General features: G+C 62.3%; 1 protein-coding gene and 1 long non-coding RNA gene across 5 annotated transcripts in view; one reads left to right on the plus strand and one right to left on the minus strand.

Moving 5' to 3' along the window:
* Positions 1–21,345, minus strand: part of PIEZO1 (piezo type mechanosensitive ion channel component 1 (Er blood group)) — a 66,115-nt gene extending 44,770 nt beyond the window's left edge. For all 4 annotated transcript variants that reach the window (XM_014836580.3, XM_070500527.1, XM_070500528.1 and 1 more), the window contains exon 1: positions 20,968–21,345. In XM_014836580.3, the coding sequence (XP_014692066.3) occupies positions 20,968–21,031 (64 nt within the window). In that variant the 5' untranslated portion in view covers positions 21,032–21,345. The remainder of the gene's footprint in view (positions 1–20,967) is intronic.
* Positions 18,314–24,039, plus strand: LOC123281497 (uncharacterized). The gene is made up of 3 exons (XR_006521049.2): positions 18,314–18,450; positions 22,348–22,501; positions 23,775–24,039. It is a non-coding gene; the product is annotated as an uncharacterized lncRNA (long non-coding RNA).

Below are 24,039 nucleotides of genomic sequence, written 5' to 3' on the forward strand. Positions count from 1 at the left end.
GGACCCCCATGCACAGACCCCCACCCTGGGCAGGCACCAGGCTCCCATCTGCACAGCCACCTCCACAGGTAAACAGGCAGATGGGCGGGCGCCCAGGAAGGGGCATTTTACGGACGCAGGGCCCCGACGCGTCGCAGCCCCCACACTGCCCACACCCACCTCCACGGGGATGTGGTTTGGTAATACCACCCCACCCACCAGGCCACCCAGAGCTTAGAACCCGATGGAGGGGGCCCACAGTGAGGGGGTGACACAATCAGCCCATCATGAGGTCCCCACAGCCAGCAGCTGGCACAGGAAGCCCTGCTGCCACACGGTGGGTGGGAGAGGGAGGCGGGCCTCATCCTCAGGTCACTGCCCTCCTGGATTCCTGCCACCAAGACTCCCCAGGGACGGGCAGGACCCCTTCCAGCCTCAAGGAAAGGGGCTCCCAGCTGCGCTGCACCCCCAGACTGTGAAGGGCAGACCCCACCATGCGGTGACTTTCGCCAGGTCATACAGGGTCCTCGCTGCACTGCTGTGAGTGCTCCCAAGGCCTGGCCCTGGGCTCCATGCCAGCGAGGGCCTCCTGTTGGGCCATTTGTCAGATGGGGAGACTGAAGCTTGGTGGGCCCAGCCGGGCTGCCTGTGTGGACATCACGTCCTCCCACAGCCTCACTGCTCTCCTGGAGACCGAGCTGCGACCTCTGTGCCTCTGCACACGAAGCTCGGTACCATCTGCTCTTTCCTGGACCCGCAGGCCCAAACTCGCAAATGCCACCTTGGTGGAACAACCTACATGCGACCCGCACACCAGGTCGCCGGGGACAGACAGCAGCTCCAGGCAGCAGCCCCTGACAACAGGAGCATCCGTCCACGGGCGGCCTTGTCACAGAGGGCGCCCATCGGGAGGCACAGATAGAAGTGGGCATGGTGACAGGACAGCAGCTCGGGGATGGGGCCAGGTGACACCTGGAGATCCAGGTTATGATTCGTGTCTGCCCAAGTGTCCAGCTGGCAGCTGGCGGCTAACATCCTCCGCTGGAATGAGGCCACCGCACGGAGCTGCCGCCTGGAGCAGGAGGGTCCGTGCTGGCTGCCCTGGCACACCCGCAGCTCCTCTAGGAGAGGGCAGCGGGAGGCAGGGAAGGCGCGAGGCTGACCGTGAGCAGAGCTTGCTGTGGGCCCACGGCAAGTCACTGCTTCTCCTCTGTGACCTTCGGTCTCTCATCCAGAAAGTGGGGACGGCAGTCCTGGCCCTGCCCTCCCAGGGTGACTGTGAGGATCTCTGAGACAGACGTGCAGGAGCATCTGCCTGTGGGGGTTCCCGCAAGCGTCGGGGGAGCGAGCGTGAGGGGAGGGCGAGTGGCTTCAGGAACCAGAGTTCACTCTAGAACTCAAGCAGGTGCACACCCAGCGCCCTCACCACCTGGAGCTGCTCGCTGGTTTCCCGAGCGCACAGAGGAGGCCCAGGTCTCCCTTCCCCCCACCCTCCCTGCCTGACCCCGAGAGTCCAGAGGCCTCAGACCACACAGATTAGCGCAGAAAGGGGTTGGCCTCAAGCTCTGGGTAAACAAACACGCTCCAGGACCTGGAACTGCCCCCACCCCCACCTCCACCCCACCCCCGAATTCCAGGCTAATGGATATGACTGGTCCTGCAGAGGCGGCCCCACTGGGGGCACCTGAAATGATGGGTGTGATGAGGCCACGCCGCACAGGGGACTTTCCTGAACCAGGACACAGGCCTCTCCACCAGGCTGTGCACCTCGTCCTCAGAGGCCACGTGCCTGGGCACCCAGCACCCCTCACATGGACAGAAGCTACCCAGGACTGACCACCAGACAGGGCCTCTCCCACCCTCAAGAATGGCCCTACCCAGAGCCGCTCAGGCCTCAGGGCAAGGGTGGCCACCTCGCTCCTGCATGCAGAGGGCAGAGGATGCAAGAGTTTGACACGGGGCCCGCACGAGAGCACCCAGCCAGTGAGGTGAGCCAGCTTGCGTGGCGGGAGAGCGTGCTGCACATTAGGACTCAGGCTCTCTGCTGCAGGCCCCCAATTAACACACACAGAGCAGCTGTCGCGTGTCAGGTGTGCTCATAAACCCAGTGATGCGGAAAGGAGCAGGACAGCCAAGGGGCCACCCTCAGCGACCAACGGTTTCCTGGGTACAAAGGTGGACAATTAACTAGCACACAAGAAACACAAGAGAATGAGATGATGAAAACATGAAGCCTGCGGGAGCCAACAGGGCGGGTGCTGCTCAGATGGGTCCTGAGCAAAGCCCTCTCCTTTGAGGGAGACGGGACCTGGCCGGGAAACCCCGCAGCAGCACATCCAGTGCAAAGGTCCTAGGGTGGAAATGCCTGGGAGCTAGCTCTCAGGGGACCCAGAGGAGGGCAGGGGGCGGGTGTCGAGGTGGGACTTGCTGTGACACACAGCACAGGCCACATGCAGTCTCTGGGTCTCAGTCACAGGAGACTGGATCCTTTTGAAGGCCCCTCTGCAACATTTTCCCATCAATTTTTTATTGTGACAAAATTTAGCATAACCCATTCTAAAGAGCTGCGGTCCTCAAAGGGGGGTTCCCAGGCCACACCATCGGCATCACCTGGAGATCTGGTAGCAATGCAGATTCTCAGGTTCGCCCAGACCCGCAGGGCCAGCCCTGCAATCCATGTTGTAACACCCTCCAGGGACACGGGCGTGCCCTGCAGACGGAGACCCAGTGCTCCGGAAGGTTACCTCAAGAGCTGGAAGGAAGCAGGCGTGTCATTTTTCCAACTTAGAAGGAGCAAAGGCTTATTCACTACAGTCCACTTGCCACACCTGTCCTTTGATGTGTGGCATCCAACCTGACGGTGTGACCGGGGACGTCCCCTGGGAGATCAGTGCCCTCTGTCCTCGTTACCTGGCAGGGGTCACCTTGTCCCTCTCGATCTCTGGCTGCTGCCTTCTTCCAAGTCGTGTCTCTCCCCCAGGAGCATGGCCCACAGCAGCCGGGCCAAAGGTAGCGGGGGCTTCCACAGAGCTCTGGGCTGTGACTGCCTGCCGGTGCCACCCCTGAGGGCTAGGACTGCCTTTCCAAACCTGGGGGTCCACCCCAGGCAGACTGGGGCCCACGTCTACCCCCAGCTCCGGGCCTGGGACACAGGTTGGGGTGCTGACCCAGAGCCCTGCCCTGTGACTCAGTCCCCCGGCCTGTCTGCTCTGGCTTCTGCAAAGGTCCCAGAGCCTGGTCATAGGCTGGCCCTGTTCTCTAGGGCCCTTCCCCTGCACCTAGGGAGGAATGCCACCCGGCCACCTCCTACTGGCAGGTGGGGGCGGGGTCACTGGCTCCAGGGGGGCAGCCTGGCCAGGTGGTGGAGGGGGCCCCTTCAGAGCCCTGGCGTCCCCGGGGATGAGGGGCCGAGGCCAGGGTGGCACAGGGCAGGCGTCTCAGTCAGGGTGTTTAGGAAGGTGGCTGGGGTCATCTCTGCACATTTCAGCAGGACACGGTGTCAGGTCCTACTCAACCCGCCCCCTCTGTACCTCGGTTTCCCCTTTAGGGAAATGGTACAACAATGCTCCCCAGCAGATGCCAGCCCCAGCACAGCGCCTGTCCCCAGAAGGCACCCCCCACTGCCTTCTGAAGTGCGTCACAGAGCTTGTGTGATGACCGGGTGACAGGTCGTGCTCGGGGCGGCCTGGAGAACTTGATAAGCTATCTCCATCCGGGACAAGGGCACTGAGGTCAGGGGACGTGCCGGTCACGCTGGGTGCTCAGCTCTGCGTGCTTCCTCAGAGCGGGCAGGCTGGGAGCGGGGTAACGGGCCTCCGGGCTAGCGTGGTGGTGAGCTGATGAGTCAGCTTGGCGAGGCCACGGCCCCAGCGTTTGGTCAAACACAGCCTGGACTGTGGCTGGGAAGGCAGGATTTAGGATTCACACTTAACTCTGTGGACTCTGAGTAAAGCAGGTGACCCTCCCTGACGTGGGTGGGCCGCGGCCAGTGGATGAAAGCCTTAGGAGGCGGGACCGAGGCCCCACGGGATGAGGGAACGCTCAACAGCCACCCTGCGGAATGCGGACTCAAGATCAAAACGTCAACTCTTGCCTGAATTTCCAGCCTGCCAGGTTGTCCTGCAAATCTCAGACTTGCCAGCCCCACAACCATGTGAGCCAGTTCCTTAAAATCAACCTTCTCTCTCTCTCATGTGTACGGATGATGGACGCACGTGCGTGTACCCATATGCACATATGCGTTACAGGAGATAGCCCAACTACCGAGACCCCAGCGGTCCTGTCTCTCTGGGGAACCCTGACTGACCCCTGGTTTCGAGAGTCTGCACTGTGCACACCAGGCTGGCCCATCTCTCTGAGACCCGGGCCCAGGAAGCTGCTCTGGACGCTGTGTGGCTCAGGGCTGGGTGAGCAGCGTGCGGGGGCCCCGCACGTCCTCTGGAAATTCAACAAGCCCATGAAGTGGCCAAGGGAAAAGTCAACACGGTCCGCTCATAACAACCAGCCTGGGCAGCGGCTCAGCCCGGCCCCACCCAGGAGCCAGCCTGGGACAGGCCCAGCCCACGCTGTGCTGAGCACCCAGGCACGAGGGGACGGGTGCAGGCCTCCCCAGGCTGGAACCCTGGACTCCATCAGGCTAGGAGTGGGCCTCAGTTTTCCCCTTGTGTGAAAGGTCACTGACCAGCTCAATATAACATTCACTTTCCTTTTCTTCTCTTTGCAAAAGGTTTTTAGCTGCAGAGAAGCAGAGAAAGTAGGCGCTCTGGTCACAGAAAGTAACAGCCAGCCCCGCTCCTCCGGCACTGTCTCCTTGCCTCTGACATGCTTCTCCTGCCAACTCATATTTTACCGAATGAAACTCCACTGACGAAGCTGAAGGGCCCTTTGCTCATCTCCCCACAATCCCTCCCTCCTCCTCTCAAAAAGCACTTGTGAATTTGGGGATATGCTTCCTGGAAAGGGCCATTTTCTGAGCTCTGGAATCCCATCCGGGGTCATTTCCAAGCGGGCATGCCGGGCCTGTGGCTGTGGTCTGTCTGGGGCCAGAAAGAACAAAAGAACCTCAAAGCATGCTGACCTTCCTGGGCCAGGCCCTACACCCGCCCCAGAGGGCCCAGCCTCGCCCACACTCCTGCCAGCCCCGCTGGGCCCCTCCCAATTCCCGGGAGACCAGAACCCAGAGGCCTGGCGAGGGGGCAGGCCCTGGCCTCGGTATAAGCAGGCCGGCTTCTTCCGCTCTGAAGTCAGCGCTGAAACCGCCAGAGGCATGAAAAGGCATGAAACCAGAGGGGCTGAGAGTGGCTGAGGGGAAGCGATGGCTCTGTGCAAAGCCCTGCCCCCTCCCCGGCCCTCCCCCAAGTGCGATGCCCTCAGCTCAGCCCAGGCGCCGGCCCTGCGCTCACAGGACAAGCACACGCCCGGTGGAGGGAGGCCCCACTGCTGTCTGCTCACCCGGGAGGGGCTGTGTTTGGGAGGGTCACAAGCCAAGGCCACTCAGCCGATGAGTGACAGAGCCAGCCTGGCCAGCTCCAGCCTTTAACGTGGGGCCGCCTCCCGGGCAACCAGGGAGCAGCAGCCCCTCTCAGGACTCAGAGCAACGAGGGGAGCCGAGGACTGGGACTCAGCTCCCTTCTAGGCGCCTGCCGCGACAGGACAAAACCCATGCCCCCTGACACGCCCCCAGCCTTCGCAGATGTGCCCACAGCTCCTCGACAACCGGACTCTTCCCTAAGCATCCACGCGGCTCACACCCGCCGCCCCCACGCAGCCCTCCCCGCACTGCATACGTGGCGGGCACGCCCCCGTGTCCTGCCTACCTCCCTGCCACCTTAATTCAACAGACCCTCCAGGCCCAGGCTTGCAACGTGGGACCCACGAACCCCTGAAGCTCTGAGCTGCCTCAGATGGTGGGGGGAGGGGCCGAGGCACAGGCCGTCACCCAAGGCTGGGCCCAGCCCTGCAGACTTCCAGAGCAGCCGGCGCAGGCAGCTGCCAGCGGCCTCTCCTCTAGCACCACTGTGGCACAGTGGGCGTTTCAGCATGCTGCCTGGCGCCTGCAGCCCCTCCTCCCATGCCCCATCTGGCCCCGGGACCACGCAGTGGGGATGGCAGGAGTGTCCCCACCACCGGCACGCTGGCTCCTGGTGATGGATAAGCTCCCCAGATGAGAGCAGAAGACGATTAAGCAGTCACTTAAGAGCACAGCGAGGCCAATCCCTGCACCCTGGGGGAGGCAGCGGTTGGGGACAGGGCAGTCCTGGCTAAAGCTATACATCCAATTCCAGGAAACAGGGGAGTGAGAATGAAGACCCAGCACACTGCTGGCTCACCCTACATCCTGTTTTTATGGAAAACTAATCTAATTCCTAACTGTAAAGCAAGCAGCCGACATCCGTGGGGGTCCCTGGAGGCCATGATGTACAGGCCCCCCTGAGGCCTGAGGGCTCCCTTGGTCCGGCGTGGCCCAGTCAGCCTCCCCACCGCCAGCTCCACTCGCGAGGGTCAGACCCTCTATCCCAGCATGCCCCCACCCCTCGCCCCAGACCCTTCCTGGCAGCGAGGAGCAGGTCAGCTCTCGTCCACCCCTCCCCCCCACCATCTCAGCTGGACCCTGCTCCTTGAAGGCCTCAGCCAGTCTGCGTGGGGACAGATGTCACCTCAGGGCTGCCGCCCATGATGGGCAAGTTGGACGCACCAGAGATGCCACGAGCTGGAAGGACCTGATCCTGGGCCTGGCAGACTTGTGGCTATAGGACTCAGGCTTTGGGGTCAGAAGAGCCTTGGCCAGAGGCCTAGTTCCACCTCTGTGGGTTGCGGTCCTCTCTGAGCCTCAGTTTCCTCACCTGTAAAAGGGGGACGCCAACCACATCCATGCAGAGGCTGAAGTGACTAAGGTCGTGATTGGAGCACCAGCATCATTTTCTTTATTCACATGAAGGTGTTTGCCAACGCCCACCTGGGGCAGGACCTGCGCTCCAGCCTGAGGGCCGGAGGCTGCTCTGAAGATGCCAGCCACCTGCCCAAAGCCGCAGAGCCCTGGGAGCAGAACCAGGCCTCACCGCCCACCTTCCACCGCTGCACCCTGACCACAGACACCCTTCCAGGCCCCTCCTGCTCCTCAGGGTCAGAGGTGAGCCTTGGGGAACCTGGAGGCTCGTCGACACAAGGAAAGAAGCCTAAAGCGGCATCTGGCCGGCTCCCCCAGCCCCAGGCCTGGCTGCCACTGCGGCTCCCCCCGGGTCCCCGCTAACAGACAGACAGGACAGACGTGTGGTTCCTGTGCGCCTCCTCCAGCTGCTGTAGCCGATGGCAGGACACCAGTGAGGGCCAGAGGGCAGGAGGGCCAGGGAGCCGAGACAGGTGGGCAGGCCTGGTGTCAACTCCTGTACTCAGAACGCCAAGTGGGGCTGTAGAAACCCATTCCCAACGCCTCCTCTACAGTGTCCCTCTCACCTGGAGAGGTCCCCAAGGCCAGGGCCGCCCCCCCACCCACACGCAAACACACTCACTGGCTGGGGTCCCTCCCCACCTACTCTGTTGGCCAAAAGCACACAATTCGATCCTTGCAGCTTTGATCTAGACGGATCCCATGGGAGTCTGAAGGCACAGGCAGCCCACAGGGACAGCCTGACACCCATTCCCTCTGCAGCATGCCCCGGCCTCTGTGCTTGATGCCAACCACACACTCGCCCTCCTGTGACCCAGCACACGGGCCCCAGAGCTGATGTCTGGTTCCATCCCTTCCAGCTGTGCAACTTGGAACTTGCTTAAGCTCTTCAAAGTGCGAACCTTTGTGGTGCTGCCTTGAGGACGGCACAGGGTCTCACGGGTGGGCAGCCACACAGGGCACGGCTGTCGTGCCCCTTCCATCAGCTGACTCCCAACCCCGTCCTGAGAGCAGGGAGCTTCCAGCCAAGGCTGATGATGGCCCCCAGTGTGCAGGACCCAGCATCCTTCCTCAGGGGGGCTAGGGGCATCAGGAAACACTCTCAGCTGCCAGCACTCTCAGGAGCTGGGCAAGGTGGCCCTCAGTGTGGGCTCCCACCACCCCAAGCCAGGGCTCCATGCTGGGAGCAGGGGCTTGTGCCTGCCCAACCGCTCCCTCCTCCCTGGCCTGGGGAGGACCCTCCCACCAGCAGCCCACAAAGTCAGTGCCCTCAGTGCTGTCCTGCGGGAGTGCCCAGCACTGTGACTCAGCCAGACCCAGCAGGTTCCACTGTTCCCGCCTGAGCGGTCAGCCGTGGGCTGGGTGTCCTTGCTCCGACGCCCGGTCTCAGCCATGGGACGTCACCAAGCCATCAGTCAACTCGGCCAGGACTCCTCACCTTACCGGCAAGGCCACCAACATGCCCCGAGGTCTTTGGTGAAGAGCTCCCTAATCAGAGCGCTGTGACAAGCAGCTGCAGGGGGCAGGCTTCCTTGGGAGGCACATGCAGCCCGGCCACCCTGAGATGCCATGATGGAGAGACTCGTCATGCACCCGCAGCCCGAGGCAGAGCAAGGGCGTGGGACAGGTGGCACCACCCCTGCCTCTTGCTCAGGTGGATTTTGCAAGGTACTTCCACCCACACCACCTGGCGGGTTGTCCCCAGGGCCATGAGGCCACACGGGGCAGGCTATAATCTTACGAGTGGAAATTAAACCAAGTGGGGCGTGGAGAGGGCCAGTGGATGGAAGGGTGGCTGCAGGTACTGGGTGCCTAGAGTAGCAGGTTGGTATGTCCCACTTCTAAAGGTGGAGAGTCCAAGGCCCAGAGAGGCTGAGTAACTTGCCGCAGGACGCCCAGCAGCAGAGCTAGGACTTGGAGCCATGTCTGACAGGACCGGCTGGAGGCAGGAGGAGAAAGGTGACGAGAAGCTTGGCCTGGGAGCTTTTCCAGGCCACTGCCTCTGCTCCACAGGTACCCGCCACCCCCGCAGACAGAGGAAGGCACGTGTTGCCTCCCACCCCACTGGTTCTGAGGACACTCATTGCCCGGCAGCTGCTGGGCACACAGGGGCCACGCACGTTCGAGCCTGAATCCCAGCACGGCCACACTCTGGAGCACCCCAGTGACAGTGTTCAGGACAGGGCAGAAGTCAGCAGAGGTCCCAAGGCTGCCCCAGTGGGCCCCACCTTTCACCTGCACAGAGCGGGGCTGGGGCAGAACAGGCGCCACGGTGGTGACACAGGCGGCAATGACGTCCAAACACCCCGATGCCCTGGGGCCGGCCTAGCAGGAGGCTTGGCTCCCCACTCGGCTGCTAGCACGACCATCCCACCACCACCGAGACCCCGGGGTCCAACATCTCGTGTCTCCAAGGGCTGATTTCCCAGGCCTGTGTCAGAACTGGGAAGAAGTGGCAGGAATCCTGGCCGCCTGCACGGAGGCAGTGAGGAAGCTGCGGATGCAACTTATCGTCCAGTGTCCAGTCAGCCTCTGGGGCCGTGTGGCCCAGCCACTGGCAGGAGCTACCACCAAGGGCACTGTTCAGGGAGGAAACCAGTCCCAAGTTACAAGTGACCAACGGACAGGCCAGGGATGGAGTCCCTGGAGGATCTCACACGACGGCCCTGCCCCAGGCAGGCCGGGCTTTGCGAGAAGCAGGTGCCCCAGCTCCTTTCCCCATAAAATAGTTCCAATGCCCTGCCATCCCCTCCTCTCTGAGGGGTGACCCTCGGCAGCTCCCACCTCGTCCTTAAGTCACCCGTGCCAAGGCACAAGCTCCTGAGGCCACCTGGACAGGACGCACCTGCCCCTGCCCCTCGGCAGCACTGTCCTCCCTGACAGGGCCCACTCCGTCCAGAAAGCCACAGCCCCCACACGGGCCTCGCCCGCCCCGCAGGCTCCTGAAGACACCGCTGGACACCCTGCCGGCTCCCGGCCCCTCGGGAGGCCTGGAAGCGTCTCGCAGGCTCTGGAATGTGATATGGCCTGTCCAGCCCAGAAGCTTCTGGAGCCTCCTCTGGAGGCAGCAATTACTCTTCTTCCCTCTGCCTCGTGCAGCCTCCACCCCTGAGGGTTGGGGGGTCCTCCCAGCTGGGGCTCCTCGGTTCAGAGCGGGCCTCTAGAGGAGCATGGGCCCCTGGTCCTTGCCAATACCTCTTGGCGTCCTGCCCTTCATTACGTGTTTCCACGATGGGGACCCTGGGCAGACAGAGAGGGACAGGACGGCCGCCGAGAGCAGAGAGCTGAGGGGGGGCACCCCCGCATGGGGAACCGGGACGTGATGTCTGCCCAATTTAGGGGCATGAGAGGAGATGGAAAGGGAGAAGACGGGCCTCGATCCAGAAACAATCCAGAGATGTGTGGACAGGAGATGGTTTGGTGGGAGGCGAGACTCTGGGAGTGAGCACGGGCTCCCTCCCTGTGAGCTGCTGCCTGGGCTTTGTTTATTCAGCATAAGCCAGGCCTCACTGTAGAAGGACTGAGAACGGCGGCCCCCACCCCCCAGCCCTAGCAGGTGTCTCCACCTGCAATCCCAGGGGCAGAAGGGCACCCAGCGTCCCCCGGCTTCCTCAGGCAGAGGACACAGGGACACAGGACCCTGAGCTCACCCCCACCCTCCAGTGTCCAGGACCCGTGTGGAGCCTCCTCTGGGCCAGAGATGCTCTAACACTTGGCCTCTGTGCTGACCTCCTTCTCCTGCCGTCATACTATCTGCCCATTTGTCAGGATGGGGACACTGGAGCAGGGGAGGTCCTGGCCGAGGTCACGGAGCAAACAGGTGCCAGGATCACATGGCTTCCCCTGAAGAATGAGGCTGCCCCACCCGAGGGCCCCCTCAGGCACCACCCCGGGGCCCACACAGGGCCTCAAGCCTCTGCCCCTCGGTCCTCCAGGTTCCTCAGCACCACCAAGCCCCCTCCTGACCTCCAGAGATTAGGGCCCTCCTGGCCGCCTCTCCCTGGCTGGAAGGTCTGCGCCCACTGATTACGCGGCTCCCGCAGCAGGATGGAAGTGTCACAGCTGGGGCTTGGGAGCCGGGTGCGGGGTGACCCTGAGACCCGGAGCATCAGAGGGCACAGCTTCAAGCAGGGTCCGCGTGTCACAGCCTCCGCCTACGTCCACTTCCCACCCGCAGGATCGGGCAGTGGCCGGCCTGGCCCTGACCAGGCAGGGTGACATCAATGAAGAAGCAAGGCATGGTCAGCAAGATGGCTCTGCCCAGAGCGGAGGAGCAATGGCTGTGCGGCCAGGGCCAGGCTCTGAGCTGGCCTGAGGGCCGAGGGGACAGAAGAGGGAGCAGGACGCGGTGCTGGCCCATGAGGAATGTGGCCATGCTGCCGAGGACTCACAGGAGCCCTTCTACTGGGGAGAGGCCGGGAGAGCACTGGGACACATGGGGCTGCCTGGTGTCAGACAGGACAGGCCCCAGCGCCAGGCTGCGCGGGATGCCCAGACGCCACACTTGCCAAAGCACCTGGGGGTAGTGCTGTGGAGCCCTGAGAGCATCCTGTCCCTGAACTCAGGGTCCAACGTGCGGAGTCTGTCCGAGGGGGACAGCCAGAAGAGGGAAAGTCAGGCATTACACCGAGCGGTCCCTGTGCCCCTGGGAACAGCAGGCAGATCAGGAGCCCAGGTGGTCACAGTGCAGTAGCCAAAAGGAGCACGCTCCATCCAACAGGGGGCCTGGGGAGGCCACACTGAAGACAGGGCATGAGACCCAGGCAGGCCGGAGACACCCAGGACAAGAGGGGCAAGCAAACGGGTGGCCCTGGGACAGGGGGACAAAGGCCCTGGGAGGGGAGCTGAGAGGGTCTGAGGGCTAAGCAGGCAGACGAGGGGTAGGGGGCTGAGCAGGAGGACGCAGGCGGGAAGCAGGAAGCACAGGGCAGGGCCTGGAGGAAGTGGGGACCAGCCCAGCCTGGGCGGAGCGGCCACCCATCAGGAAACACTGAGAGGCCCCTGCCTGCCAAGCACCCGGCCACAGCCGCCCCCTCGATGGGGGAGGAGAGAGGACTTTCTGGCAGGAAGCTGACCGTTTAAACAGAGCAGGTCACCAGTTAGCAGGACTTCGAATTAAAGACACCTGCTCTTAAAAACACTATTAAGAAAATAATTAGGACCGGTCAGCCACAGGCAGGGAAGCACATGCAGGACATGTGGCTGAGAAAGAGCTTAAACCCAGAACCTGTAAAGAACTCCCACAAGTCAAAAATAAAAAGACAATCCAATTTTTTTAAATGGGTGAAATATTTTTAGAGACACCTCCCAGAGAAGATGTCGAAGGTGATGACCATCACTCGGCACCCGAGTGACGCAGGTTAGAGCCACAGGAGACGCCACTTCGCGCCCACGAACGGGTTGAAGTCAGAGGTCCACACGCCATGTGCAGGCGAGGGTGTGGGCCCCAAAGCCCCCCTGCCTCGCTTCGGGGTGTAAAGACACTACCTGAAGAAGCAATCACGGCGTCCTCAAGGTGAGCCATGCGCCCCACGCCCAGGCAACCCCACGCCCAGGGGTGTAGGAGCGAATGAAAGTCAAGTGTGTGCACAGAGGGACATGCAGCTGGCAGCCTCGTGCTGGCAGGACAAGCACCTGCGGCCCGTGCAGATGGAGGAGCCATGCACGGGCACAGCCACCTGGACGGCTCCCACAAACACCGCGCTGAGCGACAGCAGTAGACACGAAGGCCATGGCCCTGGTGGCCCCTCGAACGTGAACCCCACATGCAGGCAAAACTAACTGGGGTGACAGAAGCCAGAGAGTCGTGGGGGGGTGACCGGAAGGGGGCATGGGGTCCCCAGGGCAGATGCATTCTCTATCTGGTTTGGGGAGGTGGTTATATGGACGTGCTCAACTGTCAAAACCCGTCCCCCAGAACATGGAAGATGAGGCCTTTGTCCGCTCACAATGTCTCATCTGAAAACACACTGCGTGGACTGGGCGCTGTCCTCCATGGGATTATGTCGGACCCCAAAGCCCAAAGCAGGACCTGCACACGGCAGGTTCTCTAAACATGTGTGTCAAGTGAATGCCCGAAAGAAGGCAGCAGAGGGACCATGTGTCAGCCACAGGAAGATGGTGGCCAAGGGAAGAGCCCGCAGGACCGAGGTGAGGACAATCTCGGGGTGTTGGACAGGATAGAAGCTGGAGGTTTGTGGGGACAAGGCATGGCTGGAGCAAGGAACTGGGGAGTCACCAGGTGCACTGCCATGCTGAAGGCATGGGGCCCGCGGGCTCCCCGGGAGGCAGGACTGTCAGCGTCAAGAACTCAGGTGCCAATCGGCACTCCAGCTCCATTATATCACCCCCATGTCCTCCTCCGTGACATGTGGCCACCACCGCCCACCTGCTGGAAGTCAAGGTGCTCACTGTGGAGCGCAGCTGCCAGCAGCAGGCGGGGCATTGGCAGGGACTCGCTCTGAGGGGGCACTAGAACGTCGGGGACCCTGTGCCTGGCTGAGGCAGCAGGGTTTTCCCAGTGGGCAGTGGGCAGCTCTCGGGGCTTTATGTGGAGGAACAGCTGCTCAGATGTCTCTGGAAGGCCAGCTGGCCGTGGGACACATCTGGACGCAGAGCCAGAAGCCTGGGGCAGGAGGGCGGAGAGGCCCCTGTGTCTGTCCAAGCAGAGGACACAATGGCAGTGGACATGGGCAGAGGCTGCAGAGGGCTGGGGAGAAGAGTGGACAGTGAGTTGGAAAAACAATGCAGAGGCTTGGGCCCAAGTGACTGGTCAGCTGGAGGAGGTGACCAGACAACTTCAAGGACGAAGAGGCAGAGCCAGTGCCCAGAGGAGCAGACGGAGGCCGAGGGCCGAGAGCCGGGTGGCTGGGGAGCTGCTGCCCCTGATCCACATCGGAAAGGCAGCTTGTAAACCCCACCTGGACTTTGGTTAGCAGGGCGCACGGGGGGCCTGCCGGCGAGCGCAGCGCCTCACACAGGGTGGCCTCAGGCAGTTCGGGCAACCTGCTCCTTGTAAACAGCACAAGATGGGGGACAGACAGGCGCGGAGAAAGCCTGGTGCTCAGGAGCTGCCGATGGTGTTGTGTGGTGGGGGGTCATGGTGGCCATTATCACCCCTGGCCACACGCAGATGGAGAGATGGGAAGGAGGAAAGCTGGAAGTGCTAGGACAGGACAGGGGGACGGTGGCTCCCTTTCCCTCTTAAAACCCCTTTAATGTTGTTAAAATGAGGTGGTGTTTTAACCATAAACAGAAATCAAGTAAATGAGAGGAAGGGAGGGAGGGAGATGGACCCGGGGCCCCAGCGGATCCAGGAGGTGAGAGGCCAGGACCCAGGCCTGAGGCTGCGGCTCCTCCTCAGAGGGCCCCCCGGCCTGGGAGCCCACCCTGGTCCCCTCCTGCTTCACCCGTCCGGGCCAGCCACAACCACGGCCACGGTCACAGCCTTTGGCTGCTCCTCCAGGCCTGAGGAATCTGTTTACGTAGCAGTTTTGTTCTCTTCCTTTCCCCCAGGGATCCACAGGAAGGCCATCCAGGGAGGAGGCAGGAGAGCTGGGGAGGCAGAGGCCTAGCTGGCACACCTGGGCCCTGCTGGCGCCGGAACTGAGCCGGGGGCAGCTGGGATGGGGCCTGAGGACGCGTGTCCCTCGCCCAGCTCAGCTCCCTGCAGGGGGCAGCTCCTCCCCAAGCCCCCCACCCCCACCTCACGGATGGACGCCCCCTCCTGCTCTCAGTCGGCCCCAGTCCCCCTCCTGCTCTGCGGGAGCCGGCTGGCTCTTGGGCCCACTTCAGCCGCCCATTCACCAGCAAAGGAAACCACAGGAGGTGGCCGAGGCAGCCACTGTCCCTCTTTAGCCGGAACCCGAGGAAGGAGAAGTGGTCCCAGCTATATATACTTATGGAGAAAAACAGTGTGCAGATCGGAGCCTGGTAAACAGCCGGCCCGTTAGAGGGAACCTAAAAATATTCCCTATAATTATGTTATTAAAACACACCAGAAAAATTGACCCACCCCACTCAGCAGAGGCCCCGAGACGGCTGCAGGGACGCGGGAGGCTACGCACGTCGGCCTGAGGGTGCCCTGGCGTCACCCAGGGGCTGGGCTGGCCCGGACACTGCCCCATCGCCCTGGGGTGGTTCTCATCTCCCCGACTGGCAGCCTCCCCCAGGGCTGATCGCAGCCACCGGCCTCAGCCTGTCTGCTCATCCACAGAATGGGAGGATCCTGACCCTGTTTCCACCCCTGAGAAACACTCCCCATGAGCAACAGAGGGGGACATTACTGTGACTCCAAAGACCTGGGAGCCACCTAAATTCCCAGGAGGGGCACCCCAGTAACCTCAACGCCACACAGGGAGGGAGAGGGGAGACTGAGTGGCGGTGTTGCGGCTGCGACGGCAGACACATTTCTGCTTCGACAGGAGCAGACAGGCCTGGAAACGGGCAAACCAGAGGCTTCCTTCTGAGAACAGGGGAGGGGCGGGCGGGCTTAAGGTTAAAAGCGGAACTTAACCTTATCTAGCATTTCACTGTCTTATGGAAAGCATTCATAGATTATTTGTGCAATTAAAACGAAATAAAAATCAGAACAGGGGAGGGGTTCCAGTCTTGGGTCCCTCCAGCCCTTTTCCAGGCCCAATCTCCCTACCCCACCCCATCCAGCACTGGAGCCCTGAAGGAAACACACCCCCACAGCACCCCCATCCACCAAGCCACCCACCCGGCTCTTTCTAGAGACAGAGTCCAACTGTGGGGGCTGCCCTGGTCTGGGGCCGGGAACTGCTACCCTGCCCTGCCCCGCCCCAGCCTGGCTGCCGACTTTTCTCCCTCCAGCAGAGTGACCTCCTCTGGGGCTCACCTACCCACAGTCCTGCTCAGCCTGGACCCTATTCTGTAGGGCATTATTTGGGGACCCCGTCTTGCAGGGCACTATTGGGGACCCCGTCTTGTAGCACATTATTTGGGGACCCCATCTTGCAGGGTGCTATTTGGGGACCCCATCTTGCAGTGCATTATTTGGGGACCTCGTCTTGTTGGGTGTTATTTGGGGACCCCGTCTTGCAGGGTGCTATTGGGGACCCCATCTTGTAGCACATTATTTGGGGACCCCATCTTGTAGCACATTATTTGGGGACCCCGTCTTGCAGGGCGCTGTTTGAGGACCCCGTCTTGTCGGGCGTTATTTGCTGCGCCATCTCTTTCCCATGTGCGCTGAAGCGCGGTGAAGCCCAGCAAAGGCACTTCCAGAAGCAAAGCGCCGCGAGCTGGCGGGACCCCAGACCTCCCTCGGCGGCCAGGAAACCGCGGGCTGGTTAGAAGGAGAAGAATGAGCCCAGCCCCTCCCACGCCGCCACCACTGGCCCTAAACCAGGACGTCGGCTCCTGGCGCCCGCCCAGAGCTGGGCCCTCGAGACCCGGATGAGCGAACGCTTGAATGAACTCGGGAGGCGCGGGCAGGGTCCGCGGGAGCGCGCAGGAACCGGCGGGGCGCGGGGGGCCGGCAGTCCCCGGGAACGCCCCTGGCTGGCCTGGCAGCCCCGTGCGCGCGGACCCCAGCGGTGGGTGGCCCCTTCACGCGGCTCCCCGGAGGCCCGACCTGGCCGTCGGCCGCCAGCACTCCGGCCGGGAGCCGAACATCTGGGAAAGTGCTCTGCGCCCGGCCTGGTGCGCCGGCGTGGGAGGGCGGCCCTGCCCCGGGCGGCCGGGGACGGGGAGCCCAGAGAGCTGGAGCAGCCTCCCAGTTTTCACTGTCTCGTTTACAGGGGAGGAAACTGAGGCCCAGAGAAGGGGTGAGGCAAGTTCAGAGAAGCACAGAGATTGCTGCCGCCCACGACCTCTCCCTCCCCAATGCGGCCTGCCCTGACCTGGAACTCCACCCCAGGGCCCCCAAAACTGACATCCTGCCAGCAGGAGGTGTGGAACTCACCTGCCTGGAGAAGGAAAAACTCCACCCTCAGCTTCATCCCTCCTGCCCCTGATCTGGTGGGGGCGTGAATCCCCGTCCCCAAGCCAAACGTCGCCAAGCCGGGTTCCTCACCCAGAAAACAGGCTGAGCCAGAGGAGTTCAAAGGTCAAGGGTGGGACAGAGCTCAAGGGTAGAGCAGGTGGTCCTGCCCCACCCCCAGGACAGTCTCAAACTGAGAGGGACAAGGAGCTGGGGACAGGGACACGGCCACCCTACTCCCCTTGAGGGAAAGCACGCAGCAGACACTCCTCGCGGGCGCTGCCAGGCAGCCTGTGCGCCATGTTAGCTGCTTCTGTGACGCCTGCGTCTTCACCACGAGGAAGCACAGAACTGCTTTGGTAACCAGAGGGAAAGAATCTACGTCAAAAAAGAATCCACATAAAAAAATGTCTATATATTTCGAAAATAGATGACAAAGACCAACTTTTGTTGAATTCTAAGGAAAAGGGGATTTCTGAGGACCAGAGTGGCCATGCATCGCTTCCCATAAGAGGTGGCTCGCACCGGGGGGCTGAAGATTGTGGTGGCAGGAAGGGGACCTCTGTGACTCCTCGGGGATGGCCCCATCTCAGGATGGCCAGGAAGGCGGGCCCCGGCAGCTGCGTTCAGGGCGGATGGGGCCCCTCAAGGTGAGGTCGAGGAGGCCGCCCTTCCTCCTCTCCATCTCTGAGGACCGAAAGCAAATTCAGTGCCAAGTCAGAATGGGAGAGACGCCACCCAGGAAGCAGCCCGCCCCACGCGGCCAGGAGCGAGACTGGGCACTCCTCCCACCCACAGCCACGACACTTCCTCTGCAGGACCCTTCCCTGTGGGGCCGGGGGCTCTCCAGGCCTGGCTGCCAGCAGGATGACCCCAGAGGGATGGCCACAGGTGAACCATGCTCAGCTTCTGGGTGGACCCCCGCCCTTCCCTCAAACACGTGCACACACCCCCTTTCGGTCCTGTCAACCAGGCGCCTCAGTCTTGCTGACTCATCCAGTCTTCCTGGGGGGCCAACACCAAGGCAGCATCCCTTCCCCAGAGGAAAGCAGGGCCTGCCCCAGCTCTGAGGCCACCAGTCCTGGGTGCTCTCCTTCCTAGTGGCACCCGCAGAGTGTGGCCTCTGGATGGGACAGACCACACCTAAGCTGGCTCTGAGAGCCCAGCATGGTTCACCCCCAAGGGGCTACTGGGCAGTCCTGGATCTCACACCTGCACACGAACAAGGCCGTGCGTCCAGGCCTCCGCTGTCTCGTCGAGAGGACCCCGTCCTGCCCGCCTCACAGGGGTGTTGAGTCAGCGCTGGTGGAAACACCACGAAAAGGAGGAAGTGTCCCCATTCTAAACGGCAGCACTTCTCAGTAATAATGAGTCTGGCGCAGGGGCTGGCTGTGTGCGGTGGGCGGGCCTGCCAGGGAGGCTGGTCCTACAAGGCGAAGCGACACTGCGGCACCGGGTTTGTTTCCGCCATCGGCGAGGAGGTTCCTGTTCTAACCACCTGCCTTTCGGCTCCGTTGTTTGTTCCTGGCTGCCCCCGTTAGGTCAAGAGTCAGGAGGCACGGCCTGTCCTGTGGGAATCACAAGACGCCCAGCCCGACATCCCTCTCGAAGATTCCAGCTCTGGGTCCAGACCCCCCAGGTGAGATGCGGCAGCGTCACCCCTCCCAGGGGGAGTCGGGGAGTCTCTGCCACGAGGAAGAGCGTTCTCTTCGTTGTCCGGGCAGTGCTTCTGCACAGGGAGTGGTGTGGGGCTGAGGGCACTCCAGGATGACTCAGACCCTCGCCTCGGCTGCTGCCCGAGCCAGCATAGGGCACCAGTCTGACTAATCTCCTCTGAAGGCTTTAGACACACCCGTCTCTCACTTCCAAAACATGCAGAACTCACCCTTTCTAGCCTCAGAAAACAGCGGAGCAAACAGCCCCCCCACCCCAGCCAGGCCGGCGGGCCTCGACATCAGCAGGACGGTGCGAGGCTCCCTCGGGAGCTGCCCATGCCTGCGGGAGCCAGCGCCAGAGTCTCAGGTGTCGCTGGGCAGCGCCTTGGCGGCTCCACGTCACCCTCCCCCAGAGCTCAAGAAACAACTCTGCAGCCCGCCCCACACGCGGCACAGAACCCAGGTGGGCGTGGCCCGGATAGCAGGCTTTATTATTTTTTTAATTAATAGACTTTATTTTGGGGGCAGTTTTAGGTTCACAGAAAAACTGAGCAAGAAGTACAGAGAATTCATCAACAAGCTCCCTCAGGTGACTCTACTGTGGCCCAGGTGGGAACCCCACGTGAGCGCCAGCGCAGCATCCAGAGGACCAGAGAATGGTCCCCGGCCCACCCCGCCCAGTGCCTGTAGAGGCGGGAGCTGCCACCAGAGAGCCGGAAGAACCCGGGAAGAACCCGGGACCCCCGGCTAATTCATGGATCAACAAACTCCAGCCCTCAGGCCAAATCTGGCCCCACCACTTGTTTGGGTACAGCCCACAAGCTAGGAGTGGTTTTACATTTTTTAATGGTTGGAAAAAATATCAGAAGATTTCGTGATGTGAAAACATTTACTAGGGGGCCCGTTACAGAAAAAGTTTACCGACCCTGCACCATGAGATTCCACCACCGGGGAGCCGCCCCTCAGGAAGGAGCCCAGCTCCGATTCCCCCCAGGCCTTACAGGTCCCCTCCCTGTGCTCAGGGGGCTGCAGGTGCGGCCAGCAGGGGTGAACCTGCTCTTCTGAGAGCCTTCCCTGTCACTCCCCCCAACACTGCCAGCTCCTCCACCGACCTCTAGCTGGGTCTGTTCTGCTTGTTTGTACCGTCTGGCTGTCTAGAGGCCCGAGGAGGAAACCAAGCCGGCACAGAGCACAGCCGGCTGACCCTGCGCTCTCCGGAGCAGAGCCCAGGCTGTCTGTCCACACAAGGGCTGACTCAGACCCTCCTCTCCGGCCTCAATGGTTTTCATTGATTCCTGTCCTGAAAATGTCCCCAAGCTTCACCACCTTTCTCTGCTACAGATCAAAACATGGTCTGTCTGGGAGCCACAGTGCAGGCTGCTCTGGGTCCCCTGCATTCCTGGCCCACGGGGCGTCTACTCTGACCTGTAATAGACGCTGGCAGAGGCCTACCTGGAGTGATTGAAGAGGCTCTGGAAAGGCTTTCAGAATAAAAACACCCCCACCCGCCATGGTCTGAAGGATTTCCACCCAACAGACAGACTTTCACAATGCAAACCACTCTATCTTTCAGTGAATTAATTTAATGAGACTGTCCAGCTCACGGCCACTAGGACAGCCTGGCATGGAGGGGGCTGGGGGCTGGGCAAGGGGTGGGATGAGCTCCTGGGTGCTGTGCTCTCAGCACAGTGGCCGCAGGGAAGGGTGCAGAGGACAGAACCACAGCGACATGCTTTTCGGAAGGGGCACCGATGACCCGGCCAGCAGGGGACACTGATGCCAGAGTTGGGGACACCCAGCTCTGATCCTAAAGCCAGAGCCTCCAGGGGCTGTTCTCCCACCCAACCCAGGGAGCAAGCCAGGGCCGGCGGGCAGGGAGGAACCCGGACTATTCTTTCCAAAGCCTGGGCCTGCCCCAGTCCGGCTGGCGGGGTGGGGACGGGAAGGGGAAGAGCGAGGGCCTGAGCCCAGGGCACGGACGTTAGTTCTGCTCTGCAGGATCCAGATTAAACAGCTCCAGGCAGGAAGCCCGCCTTCTCCAAGATTGGTCAGGAAGTCATGATGCAAGTTTGCGCTTTTTTTTTTTAAACACGAAAGAGAAAAAGAGATTCGTGCCCCCCTCACCAGCACTCCGGCCCTTCCCATAGGGGCAGACAATCTCCTCCCTGGCCGGCGACCCTCCTCTCCAGCGCCCCGGGCGAAGGCACCAGCCGCGCTCTCGGGGGCACTCGCCTCCCGCTCCCGTGGGCGCCGGGGTGCCATCCCTCTGCCACCCGCTGCCGCCCTCCCAGCCCGGCGCTCGGACGGGGACCCCGCCGAGGCCGCCCGCGCCGCCCCGGCCTCCCCGGCGCTCTCATGCTTCTGGAATGCGGGCGCCCAGGGCCGCGCGTCCCGGGGAATCTCTGCGCCCGCCCGCGCACGGCCCTTGCCCGGCCGGGAAGTAGGGAGCGGGGACGCAGCCCCTGTCCCAGCCCAGAGCCCGCCGCGCCCGCCCCACTCACCGGCCAGGAGCGCGAAGGGTAGCAGCAGCCAGTAGAGGAGAGCGCCGAGCACGTGCGGCTCCATGCCCGGGGGTCCCGGGTCCCGGGGTCGCTGGGCCGCCTCGGCGCTAAGGGGCGGCACCCGGCAACCGGGGCCGACGCGCCATGGCGCACAGGGCGGGTCGCCGCACGTGCGGAGCGCCGCGGCCAGTACCCCCGGCTGGTCGGCGGGGACCCGAGCGCCTCCGCGCCCTCCTCCTCCTTCTCCTCCTTCCGGTGCCGACGGCCGGGGCCCGCGTCCGCTGCGGCGTCAGCCCTGCCCCGCGGCGGAGCGCAGCGCGCGGCTCTCGGCGGCCGAGCAGGGCCGGTCGGCGGCTTAGCAACTCCCTCCCTCCCTCCGCCCGCCCGCCCGCCCGCGGGCCTTTATAAGCTCGGCCCCCGCCCTCAGCCGCGGGCCCGCCTCCGCGCTCCCCCGACGGCCCGGCGCGCCCGCCACCCCCTCCGCGGCTCCACGCGGCTCCACGCGGCCCGCGTGCCCAGCCAGCCCTCCCGGCCGGGGCTGGCAAGCCGGACAGGAGACCCCCGGCCGCGGGGCGCACGTCCTAGAAGAACCCCATCCCCAATAGCCTTGGCGCCGCGGCTCGGTGTGCGCGCGGGGGCGGCCCTTCTCCTCCGGCTGCCCCGGCCGAGCGCCAAAGACCGGTTCCCTAGTGCCCGGCCTCCCCGGGCAGTACCCCACGCGCAACTGCGCCCCGCGTGTCAGGAGCGACTTTCGCTTTGCTCCCACAGATGTGAAGTCGTAGCGCCCCCTGGGGACCGCGAGGTGGCTCGGGGCCCGCCCGCAGTGCCAGTGCCACAACCAGTCTAGGGGTCGGATGGGAGGCCCCGCCGCTCCAGCCGCGCCGGCCGCCACCTTCAGCTTGGCCCTAATCGCAAAGTGGAGTGATGACAGCCAGAGCACCCGCCAGGCCTGTTGCCCCTTGAGTGGACAGGCCAGGGCTGAGTCCAGGGTTGCCGGCATTTCACCCAGGCCACTAGGTTGGGCCTCTGCCACCCTTGAGGTGGCTCGGAAAGGAGAGGGGGAAGGGCCCCACAGAGGGAGAGGCAGAGCCCACAGTGTGGCTGGACTCAGGCCAGCGTCCCAGACTCTCTGTGTAGGGAAAGAGCAAGGTTGAGGGGTGGGGACCCCAAGAGCCTATGCCCAGCACTGACCAGCTCCCCACCAGCGACTGATGCCAGGCTGTACACAGGCCCAGACTCTCCCACTCTTCAAAGGCCAGAAATGTGGACTTCGATGAAGTCTGGCATTTAGGTGCTGACTGGCCTCCCCACCTCTCCTCCTGCCTGCTGGAGCCTCGTAACTCCTGACTGCGGTCCCATCTGACCCTGGACTTTTTCTAGGTCCCTCGAGACTTGTAGCCTCGGAGCTCCTCCCAAGGGCAGAGCCAGAAGGAGGCTGGAGATGTGGGGTCCTGCTGATTGGGGGTCCCAGGAGCCGCCTGCAAAGGCTGCCTGTTCCCAGCCTCTGGTACAGACAGCTGGAGCTGCCCCCCAGGTAAGGCCGGATCTGGCTGCCTTGGGTCATCCCTTGTCAGGGGTGGTGGCCAGGGTCTCCGAGCAGCATCCGCATCAACGGAGATGACCAAAAGGCCAACACACATGGGTGCCACCAGCTGCTGGCTCCCTGGCCCGGGAGGCCTCCCTCCTTTCTGTGCTCAGGGAACATCTCCGAGATTGGATGGGGGCCCCAAGCGGTGGAGTTGTGAAGTACTAAGAGGAACCATGTCAAAGTGGACTGAGAAGTAACACGTAACCGATGAGGGACTGCCATCTGTCCCCTCAGTTATCCCCCATCATCCTTCTTAATCAGGCTGTGGCCTGGCACAGGGAGGGCAGGAAAAGAGAGAGAAAAGCTCACCTGGAAGCCAGCAGTGGACATGGGCAGAAGAGACACTGCAGCAGGGTTAGGGCTCCTCTCACCCTTTCCTCCGCCTGTCCTGCCCTTATAATCATGGGGACAGCTGGGGGCTCCCCTCTGGGGACACTGATAGCGACCTGCACAGGTCCACTGACCCCAATCCCAACCATCCAACTCCCCCTCACCTGCTCAGGGCAGACCCCCCAGACACACCACCTTTTAGTGAAGTGCCCACAGTGTCGGAAGGCAGACCTGCCCAGGGCAGAGGGGCAGCGGGCGAATCCTGGGCAGGCATCCTCACCTCTGTGCGGGCCCTTCTCTGGGCTCTGCCCTCAGGAGTAAAATAAGAGGGCTGAGGTGGACAGTCTCAGAGAGCTGTCCACTCAGCATTAGCAGCAACACCCTAAACAAGGGATTTTCAAATCCGTGCACAGGTAGGAAGGAAGACTCGCGTGAGCCTCCGCCCCACCCACTCTGGTGTGTCAGTGGGAGCAGCTGTTTTACATGTGGGGGGCGTGAGACAATCTTGTTTGTATAAAGGGTTTCAATGCAAAAAAAGAGAAAAGTTTAAAAACCAGTCTTTCAAGCTAAGTCCTTCTAAGGCTTAGGACATAAGGTTTTAGACTCTTTCCCAAGAGCAAGGGCGGGGGCCGGGGGAGGCGGGCGGGGAGGCAGGAGCATTTGGGGAATGGGGAGGAGGGGAGGAGAGCCCTAGAGCGGCCGGGCCCACAGCCCCCAGACCCACCCAGCTCCAGCGGCTCCCAGTGCTTCCCGCGTGGTCTGGCCCTGAAAGAGCGGCTACAAAGAGACAGGGAAATCTGAGAACCTGCCCTGCAGGTCTGCTGGAACGTCTGCTCTAAGAATTGTGAGTAGCAAAAGACTAGGAAAAAAAGTAACTGTCCATCCACAGGAGCTGCGAAATAAGTTACAGTGTATCCTGCTGCACAGCTGTTAAAGAGAATCCAGCACTCCCCGAGCACAGCTATGGAAGAATCTCTAAGATACAGTATTACAACTGGGAGAAAGCAGCATGCCTGCCCACAAGCCCCCTGCCCGGACCCTGTCTCTGGGAGGGAGCATATGGTCATTGAAATACTCTTTTGCGCTGTTTTGATTTTTTGCTATATACATGTATCAGTCTATTCACAAAATAAATTTAAGATGAGCACAGTGGG

This window comes from Equus asinus, chromosome 28 (genome assembly GCF_041296235.1).
Source record: "Equus asinus isolate D_3611 breed Donkey chromosome 28, EquAss-T2T_v2, whole genome shotgun sequence".
Taxonomy (NCBI): Eukaryota; Metazoa; Chordata; class Mammalia; order Perissodactyla; family Equidae; genus Equus; species Equus asinus.